The sequence below is a fragment of the Piliocolobus tephrosceles genome, chromosome 4, assembly GCF_002776525.5.
Source record: "Piliocolobus tephrosceles isolate RC106 chromosome 4, ASM277652v3, whole genome shotgun sequence".
Lineage (NCBI taxonomy): Eukaryota > Metazoa > Chordata > Mammalia > Primates > Cercopithecidae > Piliocolobus > Piliocolobus tephrosceles.
Genome location: NC_045437.1, coordinates 92,465,590 through 92,485,715, shown reverse-complemented (window position 1 = coordinate 92,485,715; position 20,126 = coordinate 92,465,590). Strand labels below are relative to the sequence as shown.

The following is a 20,126-nucleotide window of genomic DNA, read 5'->3' as shown; positions in this document are numbered from 1 at the left end:
AGCAATGATGATCATTAGAGAAATACAAATCAAAACTATAATGAGATATCGTCTCAGCTAAAATGGCTTTTATCTAAAAGTCAGGCAATAACAAATGCTGGTGAGGATATGGAGCAAAGGGAACCCTTGTATACTGTTGGTGGGAATGTAAATTAGTACAACCACCATGATGAACAGTTTGGAGGTTCCTCAAAATACTAAACATAGAGTTGCCATATGATCCAGCAATCTCACTAGGTATACACCCAAAAGAAAGAAAATCTGGATATCAAAGAGATATCTGCACTTCCATGTTGATTACAGTACTAGTCACAATAAGCCAAGATTTGGAAGCAACCAAAGTGTCCATTAACAGACAAATGGATAAAGAAAATGTGGTACTTATACACAATGGAGTACTATTCAGCTATAAAAAAGAATGAGATCCAGTCATTTGCAACAACGTGGATGGAACTAGAGGTCATTACGTTAAGTGAAATAAGCCAGGCACAGAAAGGCAAATTTCACATGTTTTCACTTATTTGTGGGAGCTAAAAATTAAACAACTGAAGCAGAATGATGGTTTACCAAAGGATGGGCAGAATAGTTGGGGTGGGGGCAGTGGGAATGATTAATGGGCACACAAAAAAATGGAAAGGATAAGATCTAATATTTGACAATAAAACAGGGTGACCATAGTCAATAATTCAATTGTACATTTAAAAATGACTAAAAGAGTATAATTGGATTGTTTATAACACAAAGATCAAATGCTTCAAGGGGACGGATACTCCATTTACCTTGATGTTTTCATCACGCATTATATGCCTGTATCAAAATATCTCCTGTACTCCCTAAGTCTATATACTTCCTATGTACATACAACAATTAAAAACATTGCTTATTTTAAAAAATATTAACCTGCACGAGCAGACAACATACATAATTACAATGGTAAGATGAAATGATAGGGAATTTGATTTTAGATTTTCAACAGGATAGAAGCTAGGAAAAACAACACAGCAGCTTGTTTAATTTCTCTTCTGATAGCATTAGAATGTAAGTTCCATGACACTGGAGAATTGTGTGTTGTGATTGCTATTGTATTTGCATCATCTAAAAATAATATCTGACACACAGTAGCTGGCTCAAAAATATTAGCTTAGTGGATACTACAAATACCTGATTTTACTTTTGTAACTTAAATAAGGGTCATCTTCTAGTCTTAGTACTTTAAGGAATTCTACTTAATATTAAATTTTTTATTATACTGATGTTAGAAATTTAGTTTTTAAAATATTCCATATAAAATCAATTACCTCCTAATTCTATACTTTCTATACGCAATTCTATACATTTTCTTTTTGTTAATTCTAAAAACTAAATTGATGTACTAGTGTCATGTGGATTTGATCCCTTAAAATATGAAAGAATAAACAATATTTAAAATGTAGGCAATTATTTTAAGTGTGATATTCCTAAGACGAGGCTGGCAAGCATAAAATATCTAGTTTTAGACACGTTTTCTCAATCTCTATACTAAAGACATTTTGGACTTGATCATTCTTTATGAGGGAAGGGGCTGTTTTGTGCATTATAGACTGCTGAGCAGCAACCTTGGCCTCTACCCACCAGATACCAGCAAAATAACCCTGGTGTTATCAACCAAAAATGTCTCCAGACATGGTCAAATGTCTTCTTGGCAGCCAAGAGGTGGAGGTGGGTGCATGTGGGGTGAGGGGAGGGGTGACTGCCCTCAGTTGAAAACCACTACTTTAGATATTGGGAATATATAGGCAACAAAATTTAACTGAAAGCAAAAATAATCAAAATACCCTATGAATTAAATACAAATGTTTTCTTTCAACTGATAAGAAGACAGCAAATTTGAACTTAAACCTGTTACAACTCAATACATACAATGTGAAGGGACAGATGAGTATCAGAAATTTAGAAACCACTTAACTGTACTCCATTGGAGTTATAGAATTGCAGAGTAGAAGAACTTTTAAGGTCACCTAGTGAAAGCTCAATGGACTAAACTGGGATTCTAAGTAGATAAATAACTTGCTGAAGGTCTTATCATCATCAGTAAATGGCATTTTTATGAGTAATACTACCAGTATCTCTTTAACAACTGTCCAGATGAAACAACCGTGCAGCCCATAGGGATCCTAGTATGGTGTGGTGTGTCATATATAATAAGGGACACTTACTTAAATTAGTGTTCCTAAACTGGTACAAGAAGGAAGCATCACTGATGCCTAAAAAAGACAGACAGAAGTATTATAATAATAAAGAAACCTGTAATTCTGGCTGAAAATATAAGCAGGTTCAAAAATGGCCAATTTCAGTAATAAAGAGTTATAATAACTTGCATTTTGATTTTGAAAGTCTATCAACAAGATTGAATGTTCCTATTTATGAAATTTGATATTGAGAGACCATGTTTTGTTCTGAGACCCATTTTTAAGCTTACACTGAAAAATAATGTGCTATAATTCATATAACCTTCAGACATGCTATTAATAGCAACCTTGACTTACTTCTCAGCCAAATGTCTGTGTGCATATATACAGTGCTCATAAAAATACTCCTGGTGGCTTATTTCAATTTCCTAAGCTCTGATGAGAGTGTGAGTAAATGAAAATAAGCTTTAAGAAAGTATTGCACTGAAAACCATCTTTGACACCAAATATCAACATCTAAGTGGTTTTTTTCCTCTACTAATTTTAGAATTTCACACGACAAAGAAAGAACTCCTAAATATTAGTATTTTAAAATTAAAAAAAACTTAAAAACAGGATATCCTCTATTGTAGATATATAAAAAATACTAATAATGAACAAGTGATATGATCCTGCATTACACAGAATATCAATGTTTACCAAATAATAAACTGTACATACTTCAAAATAACTTTTTCATTCATTCATTCATCAAAAATTTAATTGTGAACCTACAATGTACTGGTGCTATGCTGGCAACTGGGAATAAAGCAGAGAAGAAGAGATAAGGTCCTTGCTCTGCATGGATAATTATCCTGCTGCGGAATAAAAGTCAGGTCATATTTTAACTGTGTCACATAGAAGAATAAAAGTTATAGGGGATATATGGCATTCAATCTTAGATTTATTTTATTATAAACAGTTGTATCTTACTTTAGATTAAGCTTGTATTCTAAAAAGGAGAAAGATTTTAAAGAGAAAGTTGTGAAACTCCATAAAGTAACTAGTAATGCAAAGCACTTTAGAAAAATGATGGTTATGGCTGGGTGCAGTGGCTCACAGCTGTAATCCCAGCAATTTGGGAGGCAGAAGCAGGCAGATCATGAGGTCAGGAGTTCGAGAACAGCCTGACCAACATGGTGAAACCTTGTCTCTACTGAAAATACAAAAATTAGCTGGGCGTGGTGGTGCACGCCTATGATCCCAGCTACTCAGGAGGCTGAGGCAGGAGAATCGCTGGAACCTGGGAGGCGGAGCTTGCAGCGAGCCGAGATCAAGCTATTGCACTCCAGCATGGGCGACAGAGTGAGACTCTGTCTCAAAAAAAAAAAAAAAAAAAAAAAAAGATGGTTATATAAATGTTAGACTGCAATTCTGGTTAAGCTATTTTTATATAATAATCTTTCCACTGACTAAATGCTTACTCTGTGCCAGGCACTGTTAAATATTTTATATTATTCTGCTTACTCCTTGTATAGTATCTTTTAACTCATACAAAACACAGTCATCCAACGAGGTAGGAATCATAATTCTGACAGATAATTTACAGAACACTGACACTCAATATCAAGTAACTTGCCCAAGGTTACAAGGATGGTAAGCAGGGAAGCTGGGTATCTGACTGCTCTGATGGACACAAAGCTGTGCTCCTCCTCCTACATGTACTTCCTCTCCCTCCCTTTCTTTCTGATATTAGCAGGGCAGAGTAGGGGAACAGGATTTTGCACAGAGAAACTAGCTCATGCAATAGTCCAGATGTAGTAAAAAGCATATTAAGGAAAGTTTTAAAAGACCAGGTGCATACTGAGGGATAGATAGAGTGTTATGAAATGAGACTGGAGGTAGGCAGGGGCTAGATCATGTAGGGTCTCATAAATCATGATGTGGATTTGGGATTTTAACTAACCTGAAGAGAAAAACCATTGAAAGATTTTAAGCAAGTGTGTCATGTAATCAGACATACATCTAAGAAAGATCATTCCAGTTGCCTATAGAAAATGGGTCAGATAGAGTACGAAGAGTCCAGGTAGAAGCCTATTTTGATAGTTTAGGCAAGAGATGACAGTAGCTTGGTGGAGAGAGTGAGAAGTGAGTAAGTTGGAGAAATAATTCAGAAGCAGAACTGACTACATGTGGCCATGCATTAGAAGACAGAGTAAAGAATAGCAATGTCAGGATTGCTTCTGCGTTTCCTGTACTGCCATCTTTTAGATTTTGGAGGACAGAAAAGGAAAGAAATTAAACAGTAACTAAGAAATCAATTTTAATGTTCAGATTATTTTAGATTATTTTAGTATCTGTTTACCCAAAACTCATGGTATTCATCTCCTAGAACTGTCAGAATAAATTATTACAAACTGTGTGGCTTAAAACAACAGGAACCTGTTCTCCCACAGTCCTGGAAGTTATAAGTCTAAAATCAAGGTGTCAGCAGAGACACATTCCCTCTGAAGGCTCTGGCAGAATTTTTCCTTGCCTCTTCCTAACTTATGGTGACCCCTGGCAATCTTTCATTCTTTGGCTTGTAGCTGCATCACTACTATCTCTGCCTCCGTCTTCACATTGTTTTCTTCTGTGTGTGCCTATGTCCTTGTTCCTCTTCTAGTAAGGACAGCAGTCATGATTTCATCTGGAGATCCTTACTAATTACATGTGCAAATAGGGTCTATTTTCCAATAAGATCACATTCTGAAGTTCTTTCTAGGTGGTTACAAAATTTGGGGGAACATTATTCAACTCACTACATTCATCACTATTTTTGTTAACTTAATTTTTCTTACTATTATTTATCATCATCATTTGTATCATCGTCATCATCACAACAACCATTACCAATAACCCTCAATTAGCACTTGCCTAGGTAAGAAAGAGGCACTCTAATCCCCAATATGTATTTGTGTTGGGGGCCACAAGTGTTGGGGGATCCCAAGATCACACCGAAGTTCAGTGGGAGGAATTGCAGGATTCAGACTATAGCTGCACTCATGGCTATAGTTTATCACATAAAAGGATACACAGCGAAATCAGCAAAGGGAAAAGGTGCTTAGGGTGAAGTCCAGAAGAAACTAGGCACAAGCGTCCAGATGGAGTCACAGAGGACATAATTCTTCCACCATCAAATTGCGACAACACATGTGAAGTGCTGTTTCTGCTCATTAGAGAATCAGTACCCAAGTTTTTTAGGAGGCGGTGCTGATTATATAAGCGCCCTCCACTTAGCACATACCAAAATTCCAGACTCCTGGAAGGAAAGCTGATATTCGGCATAAACCGCAATGTACAAATGCTCCAGGCACACAATAGGCCACGCTTATCAGTTAAGGAATAGTGGGAATACTCCAGAAATCCAAGTTCCCAGATGCTAGACAGGGGCCAACCTTCCAAGCAAGCCTTTCTAAGCAGAGCAGTCTCAGGTCTCCTATGTTAGCTCTTTGCTGAACTTATTGATACATTTAATCCTCACAGCAAAGAAATTAAAGTACAGTGTCAACATTTAGACAATGTGTCCAAGATCAGACTACTACAATGCTAGTAGTAAACAGAAACTATAATTCAAAAGTAGGCAATCTGATTCTTGACCTCTACTCTTAACCACTATGCTTAGCTGCCTGGTTTTTGAGGACTTAGTAAAATGAAAGATAAACCAAGTTACAATAGACGCAAGTTAGAGAGAACTGACCAAGGAAAGCGACAAGAAGGCTATGGTTTTAAAAACAGATTTTAAAATTAATAATACAGTAGCCATTAAAAGAAATTCAATGAAAATAAAGCATGGACTAAACAACTTTACAAACACTATTTATAGACCTTTAATGTTTAAGAAAAACAAAATGACTAGTATATTAGCCATTTTAATGTTTTAGGAAGATGAAAGAAAGCTAAAATTTCAGCCTAATTAACACAATGAAGGGATTAAGATATTTACTTTCACCTTTGTGGAAAAATAAAAAAGTTAAAGTAAAAAAGAGCACATGTACACACTATGGTAGAGGACAGTCCATGAAGATTATTTTTGTTTCATTTTTTACCTAATGGAGTGATGTCCTGAAGTATAGTCCAGTTTCCCGAATTTCTGTGTTCGGTAGCCATGCCTCTCCATGACATCCATCCATGTTGTATAATTTGGATCTAGACCCTTAAAATTATTCCAAGATTCTGTTAAGTGAGTGAAGAGTCCACTCCACATTGCTGAGAGGAAAAAAGAAAAAAAAGGAATTGGGATTAAGGTAAAGCTTAACAATTTAACTATTAGGGCAATTACTCTGAGAGAGCAGTCCACTAGTGTAGAGCTCATGCTCTGCAATAAAACGTACCCAGATTAGGTGCTTTACCAAATATTTCTGATTGTTACCTCATTTCATCAGGGAGATACTCTGTCGGGAGTTACTATTTCCATTTTACAGATGAGTTGACTAATGCTTAGTGGTTAAGTTACTCAAGGTAAATACAGCTGGAATTAAATATAAAAGCATGTGTGACTAGAGGCCTCTTTCAATCACAAAAATAATCCCTAAGTATTTATTAGTTAATTTTCTAAATCAGACAATTGAAGTACAGATCTCATTTCCCCAATATCCTTAAGGATCTTCCCTTATTCCCTGTCCTTTTGCTGGCTTTCCACAAAAAATGTAAGTGTGCTATGCCTTATCTCTCATTTTCTACAACTATGATTGTTTATTCAATCAATACTTATTTTCCTTTTCCTATTTCTGTGTACATAAATAGAAAGTTAGAATAAGCTTTCTGTTTTCATCTAGCAAGATGTTTTCTGAGAGCTGGGATGGGCGATTACCTGGGTTTGAATCCCAATAACACCAGTTACTGAGTAGTCTTTGACAAATTATTTAACCTTGCTTACTCTTCAAAATATACTTCTTCCAGGAAAAACAACATCTGACATTTTGAGACATCTAGGGTTCATTGGCCACTTTCTCATTCATTATTTAATGTGATGCTCAGAACAACCCTGTGAGGTACACAGTATACACAGTAATTTGCCGATAAGAAGACTGAGTGACCTGCTTGAGGATTCGCATCCAGGTCATTGTCTCACCCTAGCCCACTGCTCATTCTACTTTACAGTTAACAAAACTGTTTTTTAATATGCCTGGTCCTTCATTATTGAAATATCATTTACAATATAGTTTAGTTTTCTATTAATCACTGGTAATAATAGAGTTGTTAGTGTTGAAAATATAGGTGAAAGAGAAGTTATACTCAAATCACAGAGAAAATCATCTCATTTACAGACAAACCAAATCACTGAGTGCCATTTATGGGTTCCAAGGCAACAATCATAAACCAGAAGACAGGGGAAAAGGAAAACAACTATCAGACAATAGATAGAATTTATAAAAATGGCAGTTTTTTCCTATTTGTTAATTATTCATGGCTTAATGTCACTGACATTCTGCCAATAAAACTATGTCTATTTGTTAAATTATTGTAATAAAAGTGAACAATTTGACTTGGGATAAAAGTGAATTGAAACTGAAAGAAAGAGGTAAAGTATGTAATCTGAAATAATAAGAAAAAATTCAGGTAAATCTAAATATAAGTTGTAACTACTTTATGGTATACTCTAATGTTCATAGCAGTCCTCCCAATTACCTATACTGTTACTGAAAAATTTCCCTGGAAACAGAACTCTTCTAGGAAATATGCGTATTCTCTCATTTTCTTGGATGGTCAAGAGATTCTTAGTCCCTGGTCACAAGGAAATAAAATGGTAACACATAAACCAGACACCATTCTAAATGATAAAAATTCCTACTCTTTAAAAATACAATTTGAACACGCCCAATAGCCAATATATACCTTAAAATGCACATCTTTTATATTAAAACAATTTTATTGAAGCCAAATATAACTATTCTACTTTTAGGTATAATCTTTTAAACTGTGAATATAGCTTCAGTGTGTAGCCACTTTCTCCCATTCATATTAAGGATGTTCATACCTGCACGTGATGGGCAACAAATTGGAGAGTTTGTGTAGGCATTTAGGAAGGAAGTCCCACGTGCCTTCATAAAGTTGATAAAAGGAAGTTTCACTACCTGACTTCCTGGATGAAATGTTAACCTTCCATCCTGGAAATAAGGAAATTTAATTAGCATTGACTGCATTACCAAAGAAGAAAATTATTTTCTTTAACCATAAAATTTACAATAGTAGAAGACTTCAATATGATTTTAAGAATCCTCCAAAGATAAAAACAAAACAAGTATAGAGAGTGTTCCCAGTATCTGGTACATAAATATCTAGAATTCAATGCAGTGTTACGCTTGGATTCATTTGAATACAGTAAATAAAGGACTTTCTAGAACGTTCTTTTGGGGGATGATGAACTAAGTATTTATTGAATACTTAACTATGTGCCAGGCACTGTGCAAAATCTGAGGATGCAATGGTGAATAAAACAGAGTCCTAGGCCCCATGAAGCTTACAGTCTAGTGGGAGAGGCAAAAAGTATATTGGCAAATAAACCATGAATAATTACAAATTATGATATATGCTTTGAAAAAAAAATCTGAGATACAGCAGGACAAGAGAGACCTACGTTAGACAGTCTGGACAGGGAAGTCTTCTCTGGGATGTATGAGACCTAAAGAATGAGCAGGATCCAGCTATTCAAAGAATTTAAGGGACACACAAAGTTTGAGGTATCTGTGAGATGGAAGTGGTGATATCAATTAGGCAGCTGGGGTGGGGGTGTGGTGGCTCATGCCTGTAATCCCAGCACTTTGGGAGGCTGAGGTGGGAGGATGGCTTGAGCTCAGAGGTCAAGACTAGCCTGGGCAACATAGGGAGACCTTGTTTCTACAAAAAAAAATTAGGCAGCTTGATAAATGAGTCTGAAGATTAGGAGATGTTTGGGCTGGAGATATGCATTTTGGAGATGAACTGGGAATTGAAGAACTCACCTTGGTAAAGATCAAGAACAGAAAAAAGAATATTCCAGTCCTGGAGTTCTATTATATGTTTTCAACATAAGTATAAGTAAATTCCAGTTTAAAACATGAGCCAACCCAAAATACATAATATATCTAAACCCTTGGGATAGCTGAGATTCCTAAATAGAGACATAAAGTAGGCTGTTGGATACAAACAGGAATCTGGAGTTGAGAGAAGTCTATCTTGGTGAAATAAAACTTGGAAGTATTTAACATATTCATGGTTTTGAAAACTGTGAGACTAAATAAAACCTTTTAGTGAGAGAGGGAAAGGAGGGGAAAGAAAAGGGTCTAGAAGAAGTTGTAAGGAGTCCCAAATAAGAGGGGAAAGCAGCATGGGAAACTGAGAAAGAATGGCCAAGGGAGGAAGATGTGAGGAGACCGAGTGCCATTACAGCTGAGAGAAGACAGTGTGCCAAGAAAGAGGTAACATCTGCTGCGTTGCGAACGCACCTGAAATGAGGCCAGAAAATGCACATTGGAATTGGCAGCATGGAGACAGCTTGTGACCTTGACAAGAGCACTTTCAATGGGTGGTAAAGATGAATAGCTAAACTGGAAAGGGGAAGGAATGGGAGGCAGGAAAGTGAGGCAGCAGGGGGAAAAAAGAAAAGCTCTTCTAAGAAGTTATTTTGCAAAGCGAAACAGAAAAACGGGATCAATGTTAGAGAATGGTGTGTTAGCTGGAAGAAAATGTGGGATTAAAGTCAGTTCTTTTTTTTAAGATGGAGAAAATTACGCATGTCTTATGTCAAAATAAATTACCACTTCCAGCAAGAGTAATCACTGAATGCTAAGCAAATAACTATGGATTTCCTCAATGATGAGCTAGAAAGCCAAAGACAAAAGTACATAGCGGCCAGGCACAGTGGCTCATGCCTGTAATCCCAGCGCTTTGGGAGGCCGAGGCAGGCAGATCACTTGAGGTCAGGAGTTCAAGGCCAATCAGGCCAACATGGTGAAACCTTGTCTCTAAGAAAAATACAAAAATTAGCTAGGCGTGGTGGCGGGTGCCTGTGATCCCAGCTATGCGGGAGGCTGAGGCAAGAGAATCACTTGAATGCGGGAAGCAGAGGTTGCAGTGAGCTGAGATGGCACCACTGCCCTCCAGCATGAGTGACAGAGCGAGACTCCATCTCAAAATTTAAAAAAAGGTGCATAGCCCTCCCTCATGAGAATTTCTTTAAGCCCTTAAATTCAAATTCTCAGAAATTTATCCTCACAAATTCCAAATGTCTATATGTCTTATGCTTACAATCTTTTGGACATGGGGAGATAACAATTTGTGGCCACTGCCTAGAATCCAGACAACCCAGGCTTACCTGGTTGGGGGATGGAGCAGGAGGTCACAAGGTAGAAGAACTGTCTTAAAGGTGCTATATAACTCAGATATTGGGATTTGGACTCCAAGTCCTGCAGGCTAGGTTCAAATTGGTGTAACGACCACTGCAAATGACTACTGCAGCATATCAATAACTAATATGTCAGATTAAAATCCATGTTAGTGATTTCTTGATTCATTTCTATGACTAGTACAGGGACATCATCTGTATCAAAAGCAGTCTGGAAAGCAGGACTCTTTGAAATATAGTAGCAGAGATAACCAGAAAGGGAGGGGGTGACTGCCCTCATGTGGGAAAGTTCCCAACAATTCCATCAGTGAAAGGTGATCTATGTCTGAGATGTATATAAGGCAGCGAGTGGGATGCAAATATTTAGTGAATGAAATGAAATGAATCTCTAATCTAGAGGTTTGTTCAATTTAAAAAGGAAGACAAATTTATGCTCAAAATTCAACAGTATATTTTTGTAAAGTTTAATAAATTGGATTAAGCATATCAATAGCAAAATTTGGTTCCTAAGAAATATTTAAATTATGATATACATATTCTCAATGTGAAAAGTATCAATAATACTCTAAACGAAGACCAAAATGTTAATAGAGAAAATATTTAAAAATTTTCTAGAAGTTTTGGATTTTGACTTCACGTAGTTTTTACACACTAACGAATCACTTAAAAACTAGGCTACTACCAGTACTGCTGATAATGGTATCAATGGGAGACGGTCCATAGAATATTTCATTTTGAACTGAAAGGCATCTTAACACAGCTGGTTGATGAAAAACAGAGAAAGTAAGTTTTCCATATTATGTTAATGTGGTTTACAATGGATAGCCAAGTGAAAACACAGTTCTGTCAAATTTAGTTGGGAGAGAAAATCTTGCAGAATTGCTTTTGGGATAACTTCTATAATTTACTAATAGCCCGTTTCAATTTTCTCAAAGCCATTCTATAGTTCAAACAAATTAAGCACTCCAAAATTGGGCATTAAAAAAATAAAAATGACCCATTAACTGGCTTTCTGCAAAAGTGACAGAAATGGTACCAACTGCCTTTAGTTGCTGCATTCTGCTCTTGTTAATTAATTCTCATGGCTCCACACATTTTTCCCCCTTGGGGTGGGTGAGCCTTTTGGTAGATACGATCTTGTGATTTTGATTGCTCCTTCTGAACCATGGCTTGTACTTGGTTCCTTATCGTTATGGGCCATGCAGAATCAGAGAAGTTTAGATTTGAATGCATCATCCTAATGAAAGGATGTAACAGCAACTTTCATTTGTCATGTTAGCATGGCAAGACTGCTTATAGTGTTCTTCCCAGATCTGTTCATCAGACTGAATGAGATTCTCACTAGACTCTGTAGTGAACATTCCTGTACCTACTCTCCCCCGCCACTCCCGAAACCTCACCAAAACTAAAACTGATACAGGTGCAGTGGCAGGGAGTAGAGGTAGGAGTAGGAGTGGGGATGCAGAAGATGCGTATGTCCTTTAGGACCCACGCAGAGATGCTTGTTTTCTATTATTTATTTATTTAATTTTTAAAATTTTATTTATTTATTTTTTTGAGTCAGAGACTCACCCTGTCGCCAAGGCTGGAGTCCAGTGGCACAATCTCGGCTCACTGCAACCTCCGACACCTGGGTTCAAGCGATTTTCCTTCCTCAGCCTCCCAAGTAGCTGGGATTACAGGTGCGCACCACCATGCCTGGCTAATTTTTGTATTCTTAGTAGAGATACGGTTTCACCATGTTGCCAGGCTGGTCTCAAACTTCTGACCTCAGGTGATATGCTCATCTTGGCTTCCCAAAGTGCTGGTATTACAGGTGTGAGCCACCGTACCTGGCATGTTTTCTATTTTTTAAAAAATGGGATTATTAAGGTATAATTCACACACTAAACAACTCATCCATTTAAAGTGTACAATTCAATGATTTTTAGTATATTCAGAAAGCTGTGCAACCATTACCATAGTCAATTTTTAGAATGCTCTCATCATCCCCAAAAGATATTCTGCACTCTTTAGCCATTACTCTCTATTTGCCTGAAGCCTGGAAAACCACTAACCTACTTTCTGGCTCCACATATTTGCTTTCTCTGGACATTTCATATGAATGGAATCATATAATATGTGGTCCTTTGTGACTAGCTTCTTTCACTTAGCATAATCTTTTCAGGTTTCATCTACATTGTAGCACGTACCATATTTTTTTATCATTGAATAATATTACCAAATTTTATTTATCCATTTATCAATTGATGGGCATTTGGGTTGTTTATACTTTTTGGCCATTATGTATACTGAACATTTATAATGCTATGAACACTCATGTATAAGTTTTTGTGTAGACTCATATTTTCATTTCCCTTGGATATACACCTAGGAGTAAAATTGCTGGATTATACGGCAACTCTATGGTTAACCATTTGAGAAACTGCCAAACTGTTTTCCAGTGGTTGCATGATCTTACCAGCAGTGTATGGGTTGTAATTCCTCCACATTGTTGCCAACTCTAGTTATTGTCTTTTCCATTATAACCATCCCAGTAGGTGTAACTGGTGTCTCACTGTGGTTTTGATTTACATTTCCCTAATGATTAATGATGTTGAGCATCTTTTCATGTACTTATTGGTCATCTGCATATCTTCTATGAAGAAATGTCTATTAAGATCTTTTGGCCGGGTGTGGTGGCTCATGCCTGTAATGCCAGCACTTTGGGAGGCCTAGGCGGGTGTATCTTGAGGTCAGGAGATTGAGAACATCCTGGCTAACATGGTGAAACCCCATCTCTACTAAAAATACAAAAAAAAAAAAAAAGATCTGGGTGTGGTGGCATGTGCCTGTAGTCCCAGCTACTCGGGAGGCTGAGGCAGGAGAATGGCTTGAACCCAGGAGACGGAAGTTGCAGTGAGCTGAGATCATGCCAATGCACTCTGGCCTGGGTGACAGAGTGAGACTCCATCAAAAAAAAAAAAAAAAAAAAAATCTTTTGCCCATGTTTTAATTGTCTAATCCACAATCACGAAGACTTACACCTATGTTGTAAGAGTTTTGTAGTTTTACTACAATTTGTAATTTGTTTAAAAGATCATTCTTTCCCTATTAAATGGTCTTGGCACCCTTGTTGAAAAATCAATTTCCTATAAACATGAAGTTTATTTCTGGACTTTAGATTCTATTCCATTAATCTGTATGTCATCTATCCTTAAGCCAATTACATACTACATTGATCGGTGTGGTTATGATATAAGCTTTAAAATTGGGAGGTGTAAGTCTTTTAACTTTGTTCTTTTTATTTCAAGATTTATTTTTGGCTATTTTGGGTCCCTTGAATTTCCATATGAATTTTAGGATGGGTTTTTCCATCTCTGCAAAAAAAAAAAAGTTCTAGGGATTTTGACAGGCATTGAATTGAATCTGTACATCAATTTGGTGAGTACTGTTATATTAACAATATTAAATCTGATCCACGAAAAGGGGATGTCTGTTCATTTATTTAAATGTCATTTTATTTCTTTCAACAATGTTTTGTAGTTTTCAGAGTATAAGAACTACATTTCTTTGATTAGATTTATTTTAAGTATTTCATCCATTCTGATGTTACTTTAAATGGAACTGTTTTCTTAATTTGACTGTAAGTGTATTAATCAATTAAGTGTATAAAATGTAATTTATTTTTGTACACTGATCTTGTATACAGCCTTACTAATTTATTAGTTCATTAGTTTTGTAGTGGATCTGTAGAATCCTATATACAACATTACTGCAAGTATAGATACTTTTATTTCTTCCTTTCCAATATGAATGCCTTTTATTTAATCTTTTTCCTAATTCTGTGGCTAGAACCCCCAGTACAATGCTGTATAGCAGTGGTGAGAACACACATCCTTGTCTTCTTCCTGATCTTAGTCAGAAAACTGATTTTTTTTTTCTTTTAACCATTCAGTGTAAAGTTCTGGCTTTTTTTTTGTAGATGCCTTTTAGTTCCCTTCTATTTCTAGCCAGTTGAATGCATAAGGATTGTTAAATCTTGTCAAATGCTTTTTCTGCATCTATTGAGATGATCACATGGGTTTTGTCCTTTATTCAGTCAATATGATGTATTACATTAATTGATTTTCAGATATTAAACTCACTGTACATTTTGGAGATAAATCCCACTTGGTAATGAATAATCCTTCTTATATAATGAATTTGGTTTCCTAGTACATTTGTCCCTTGGTATCTGCAGGGGATTGTTTCCAATACCTCCCTAGGATACCAAATCTTTGTGAGCTCAAGTCCCACAGTCAGTCCTGAGGAACCCATGGATAGGAAAAGTCAAGTACTGTGAGTTCCACATCCTGTAAATACCATATATTTTTATCGGAGGTTGGTGGAATCTGTGGATTCAGAACCTGTGAATATGGAGGGCCAAATCCATTTTGTTGAAGATCTTTGCTCTTATATTCCTAAGGGATACTGATCTGTTGGTTTCTTTCCTTATGATGTATGCCTGGCTTTGGAATCAGGCAAAAACTGTTTTTTTTGTTTATTTGTTTGTTTGTTTGAGATGGAGTCTTGCTCTGTTGCCCAGACTGGAGTGCAATGGCACGTCTCGGCTCACTGTACCTCTGTCTCCTGGGTTCAAGCAATTCTCCCTGCCTCAGCCTCCCGAGTAACTGGGATTACAGGTGCCTGCCACACCTGGCTAATTTTTGTATTTTTAGTAGAGACGGGGTTTCACCATGTTGCCCAGGCTGGTCTCGAACTCCTGATCTCAGGTGATCCACTCACCTCGGTCTCCCAAAGTGCTGGGATTACAGGTGTGAGCCACTGTGACTGGTTGAACGGGTCTTATAGTTTGGAAGTGTTCTCTCCTAATTTTTGGAAGAGGAGATGAAGAATTAACATTAATTATTCTTTAAGTATTTGGTAGAATTTATCAGTGAAACCGTTTGGGTCTGTGCTTTTCTTTGTTGGTAGTTTTAAAATTACCAGTTTACTCTCTTTACTTCTTATAGATCTATTCAGATTGCCTATTTCTTCTTGAGTCAGTTTCAGTAGTTTCTGCCTTCCTAGCAATTTGTCCATTTCATTTAAGTTATCTAATTTGATGATATACAGTTGTTATATGTAAGTATTCCCTTGTAATTCTTTTATTTCTTAAGGTAATGTATCCATTCTCTTTCATGATTTTAGTAATCTAGCTCTTTTGTCTTTTTTCTTGTTCAGCATAGCTAAGGTTTGTCAATTTTGCTGATTTTGTCTAAGAACCAATTTTTTGTCTCATTGATTTTCTCTACTATTTTTCCATCCTCTGTTTCCTTAATTTCTGCTCTAATCCTTATTATTTCCTCCATCCTGCTTGCTTTGCAGAAGCTTGTTTGGTCTTCTCAGCTTGTCTTTCCTGATATGGAACCTTTGTCCTACTATAGAGCTAGGGCCAGGGCAACGAGAGCCCTAGTATTCTCAACCTTCTGCACCTGGCATAAAGTCTCTGTCCTGTAAGTGGGGGCTGACTGAAGTAAGGGAGCCCTCAACTTCTCAGCTGCATTCATTAGGAACTTAACCTCTCCAACTTGGATTAGGAGAAGATGAGAAATCCTCACAGCCTGTCCCTTCTAGTGAGATATGATAACCAGTGACTGGGAGCTGTGGGGAGAAGGAGTCCTATCTTCTTGGCCACACCCACGTGAGTGAAACCTCTGTCAAAGCCATAGTTCACTGCCACAGACTCTTCTTGCTATTATTACCAAGTTTTAGTAGATTTTCTTAAATAAATGTTTCTTCATTTGGTGTATGCCCTTAGGACAATTTCCAGACACTTTAAATGTTTCAAATATTTAATAGTTTTTATGTATAGTTTAAAAAAGTGTTTTCATTTGTTTTGCTTGTTTTCTTGGGAGTTGGTGTGCAAAGCTCTTGCGTTGCTATCCTGAACATAAAACCAATGTGCTACCTTCTTCCTACAATTATTATTTGCTCAACTGCTCTATCTTAGCCTGTAGAGTTCTAGAAATGATAAATCAGTGTCAAGAATCTAACAGCATACCAAACTGGTATAATCATAGAGAGAGGAATTATTTTAAGTTTAAAGACCAATCTTTTTACTATACAGTTGAATATACATAAAACAAAAACTTCAAAGAAACTGTAAGCTCCACTCAGGACTAGCATTATTTCTAGTAATATTACTGTCTTATTTTCAAACACATTGATATATACATATTACATGTTTGGAAAAAGCAAATAAGTAATTGTATTAATGTGTTTAGACCAAAGTATTTGGCATAAGACAAAAAAGATATAAGTATAAAAATTAAAGAATAAACTCATAATGTTAAATTTGAATGGAAAGTACCAGTATAATCTCACAATTTATTTTTCTCTTTCTAAAATATATGTACTTTCTAGATTTGTCCACTGGAAAGGTCTAGATGCAATGAAAACCTTAACACTCAGATTGTGGTCTCTAAACACAGGATGGGGCAGGAAATACGCATTGTCGACACTGAACTCTGTTAAAGCAAGCTGTCAAATACTAATGGGGATGGGTCAAAAGGACTCAGAACCACCTGAAGGGTCTTCCACTGGCCAAAGACAGGACAGTTTGAATACTAACAAGTATGTGAATGCCAAAAATGTAAGCAAATATAGAAAAATCTATGCATTCATACTATACTAAAAAAGTAACAAACGTAAATATCTCAGTCATCTTTGGAAGTTTCTGGGATGTTGTGATCCACATCCGGATTCCCTTTTAGGAATGAACAATCGCCTCTGCTGAAGACAGCTGCTTTGCCCAACATCATGCCCCATTCTAGGAGCAGCCCACAATCAGTGGCCATCCAACATGCAGGTTGAAAGGTCTGTTCCCCTCACTCCAACTGGAAAGCAGCTCTGAAGCACCATATTAGTTTGAGAACTGTCATTCATAAGATAGCAACAAAATTCAGCTTCTCCTCTGCACAATCCTGCTTCCTTCATTTGCCTTTGATTACAAGAGCACTCTGTAATAAAATGCCATCTAGTCAATTTCCAGTACTGCCCATTCTCTAAGTTTAAATCACAAAGATAACTTGAATATTTTCAAAAAATCTCAAGGGCACATCCAGACTATGCAATTTTAATCATCACGGGTTAATCTATGAGAAAGGGAATACAACATATGATTGCAAACACTCTTTAGTGCCAGATATGCTTAACACCAACCTCTGTGTGACCACAGTAACACCGAGTGATAAGAAACTAATATTACAATTAATAACCAAACAATTGTCTAAGCAGCACTTTTTAAAACGCGTATCATCCTAAAAGCCTCGGGTAAGGTTGACAGTAGCACCTTTGGCTTGGGAAAGTTTCAGAAACTGTTTAAGTTTGGGATTCGGCCACATTACCAACACACACACATACGCAAAATTTTTCTGGAACACGGGGGAGTGAATCAAGTTATACCAACGATTCCATTTGAATCAGCACTAACAGGATTATCACAAACCTGGATAATAAAAATAAACTTTCTTCACTTCTCACCCAAACATGAATTCCTGCAAACTTGAGGTGAACTGGGAAATGACTTTTGGAAAGCTAACACGCTTTTATGGAGATGCAGAATGTTATTTTACCACACAATTAAACCAAACCGGGGTATGGACTGAAAGTTCATTAGTGGTGGTAAAATAATTTGGCGAATCGAGGTCAGTATTAAAAAAAAAAAAAAATCTGCAAAGATGTTTTCAGTATTTCACTATTGTTTTATATGCTTGCATAGGTATGTGGTGTATTGTGAGTACACGGGGTCTCACATAAAATGTATTTTTTTCTTTGCATCGGGGTGAAAGGTGTTTGAAAATGTCTCAGGTTCTGCTACCCAAAGCTTGCAGCACAGGCGGCGGCGGGGAGGTCTCCGGTCCCTAGCGGGGCGCCCCTCTTCTGCCTCGCGGTACTTACAAAGGAGTCGCTCACGACCAGCACCACGTTGGGCGCTTTGGCTGCTCCCCGCCTCTGCTCCCCTGCTCCTGGGGCCTGTACCGCTAGCGCCGAGACTGCGACCAGCGACACACACAGCAGTAGCATCGCTGGTAGCGGTTCTGAGAGCCTGTCGCCGGGCCAGCCGCCTCCCTCTGGCGTTCTCTCCCTAGCAGAGCACGGTAGGGACAGCGAACAACTCCCAAAGCTTGCAGTTTGGTTTCTTGATAGTAACGTCGGACTTCACCCGCAGAACTACAACTCCCATCAGGCTGAGAGCGCACACATGCGCAACAGAGAAATCCCCTCTTTTACCCACATTAAGGCTTTTTAATCAAATACCGAGCAAATCAGAACCCAGCCACTTCCAGTCAAGTGAATGATTCCTGGGAAAGGCGCATGCGCTCTCATTGCAGACTCGGCATTTGTGGAAGAGGAGCATCTGTCCCAGGTGGGTTCGGATCTCTGTCGCTTTTGCACAAGGGATCATAAAGGCGATTGAAATGGTACTTAGCGAAAGAAAGGATCGGGGCCGGGGCTTTTCGTTTTGGGCCGCGCAAGCGTGACTGAGTGTTCGGCGAGAGCGTGAACTGGGCGGCGATGAGGTGGCGGCGCGGCTGTCGCTTAAATTCAATAGGGCGGTTCCTTGTGGGGCCTCTGGGTGGACCGCCTCAGGTGCGCCGTGAATACCTTAGAGCCCCTCGAATACCTTCCCAGGGAAATCTCTAGCCTGTCTCATCTTATAGCTTCTCATACCCTGTGTAGTCAGGATTTACTGTGCTCGCATGGGACGAGGAGCGGGGCCTAGTAAGAAGTTTCAGGCTGTAGGCGGGGGAAAGCATAGCTGTTCTTGCCTTCAGAGAGCAAAGGAGATAAGCGAAACTGGAGGGGGAAATGGGTTCTGCGACGTATTCGGTTAGTTGGCGTAGGTTCAGAATATCATTGTTTTGCTGCAGAAGAAAAACCGGTCTCTTTTGACTGTTGAATTACTTTGGAGAGTTCTGGGAGAAGCAGATTTCTGTCCCAAAGCCAAATTCTAATTTCAGTATCTAGTTTCGAGTATATAATTTGCACATCACACTAGTAGTTTTAATATTCTGACAGTAAAAAGAGGAGTTGTACTACTTACTTAACATAATTCAACTGAATGCTAGTATCTGGCAGGTTTTTTTTGGCATAAGATAATTGTAATAAGGAACAGATTTATTTAATACTCACATGACACTTAGGTGCTGAGCGTTACACTAAGCATTTACTGAGCATCTACTGCATGCCAGGTACTTTTATATGGAATATTTACCATGATCCTCACTTTCACCATATTGCAGATAGGAAAACAGGCTTAGAGAGGTTAAATGACTGACCTGAGTTTACACAGGGAGCCAGTCAGAGCACGACTGAAAATTGAAGAGTCTGTGCCTTAACTCACTAAATGCTCTGTCTGCAGTTAGTTACAAAATTTCTTGACAGTCTACTGAGTTTATCTGTTAGTGTAGCAGAATTGTTACTCAAGCAGCGTGATAAAGATCTGCGGGTCACGCAAAAACGTAAACAGTGTTGGGCGCGGTGGCTCAAGCCTGTAATCCCAGCACTTTGGGAGGCCGAGACGGGCGGATCACCTAAGGTCAGGAGTTTGAGACCAGCCTGGCCAACATGGTGAAACCTCGTCTTTA

The 20,126-nt window shown here is 37.8% G+C and overlaps 2 protein-coding genes across 6 annotated transcripts in view; one reads left to right on the top strand and one right to left on the bottom strand.

Annotated features, from left to right (window-relative positions):
- Positions 1–18,766, bottom strand: part of ARSK (arylsulfatase family member K) — a 58,810-nt gene extending 40,044 nt beyond the window's left edge. For 4 of the 5 annotated variants that reach the window (XR_002731617.1, XM_023212172.1, XM_023212170.1 and 1 more), the window contains exons 1-3: positions 18,436–18,766; positions 8,167–8,296; positions 6,236–6,395 (exon numbers count right to left, since the gene is read on the bottom strand). Coding sequence is in view for 4 of the 5 variants with exons in the window: in XM_023212172.1 (XP_023067940.1) it covers positions 6,236–6,395; positions 8,167–8,296; positions 18,436–18,561 (416 nt within the window). In the remaining variant the exon portion in view is untranslated. Of the gene's footprint in view, positions 1–6,235; positions 6,396–8,166; positions 8,297–15,279; positions 15,363–18,435 lie in introns of all 5 variants that reach the window. The other variant, XM_023212173.1, reaches the window with a different exon arrangement.
- A 22-nt stretch (positions 18,767–18,788) lies between these two features.
- The window catches only part of TTC37 (tetratricopeptide repeat domain 37), a 98,510-nt gene continuing 97,172 nt past the window's right edge, over positions 18,789–20,126 (top strand). The window contains exon 1 of the mRNA XM_026454252.1: positions 18,789–18,904. Within this exon, the coding sequence (XP_026310037.1) occupies positions 18,833–18,904 (72 nt within the window). The 5' untranslated portion in view covers positions 18,789–18,832. The remainder of the gene's footprint in view (positions 18,905–20,126) is intronic.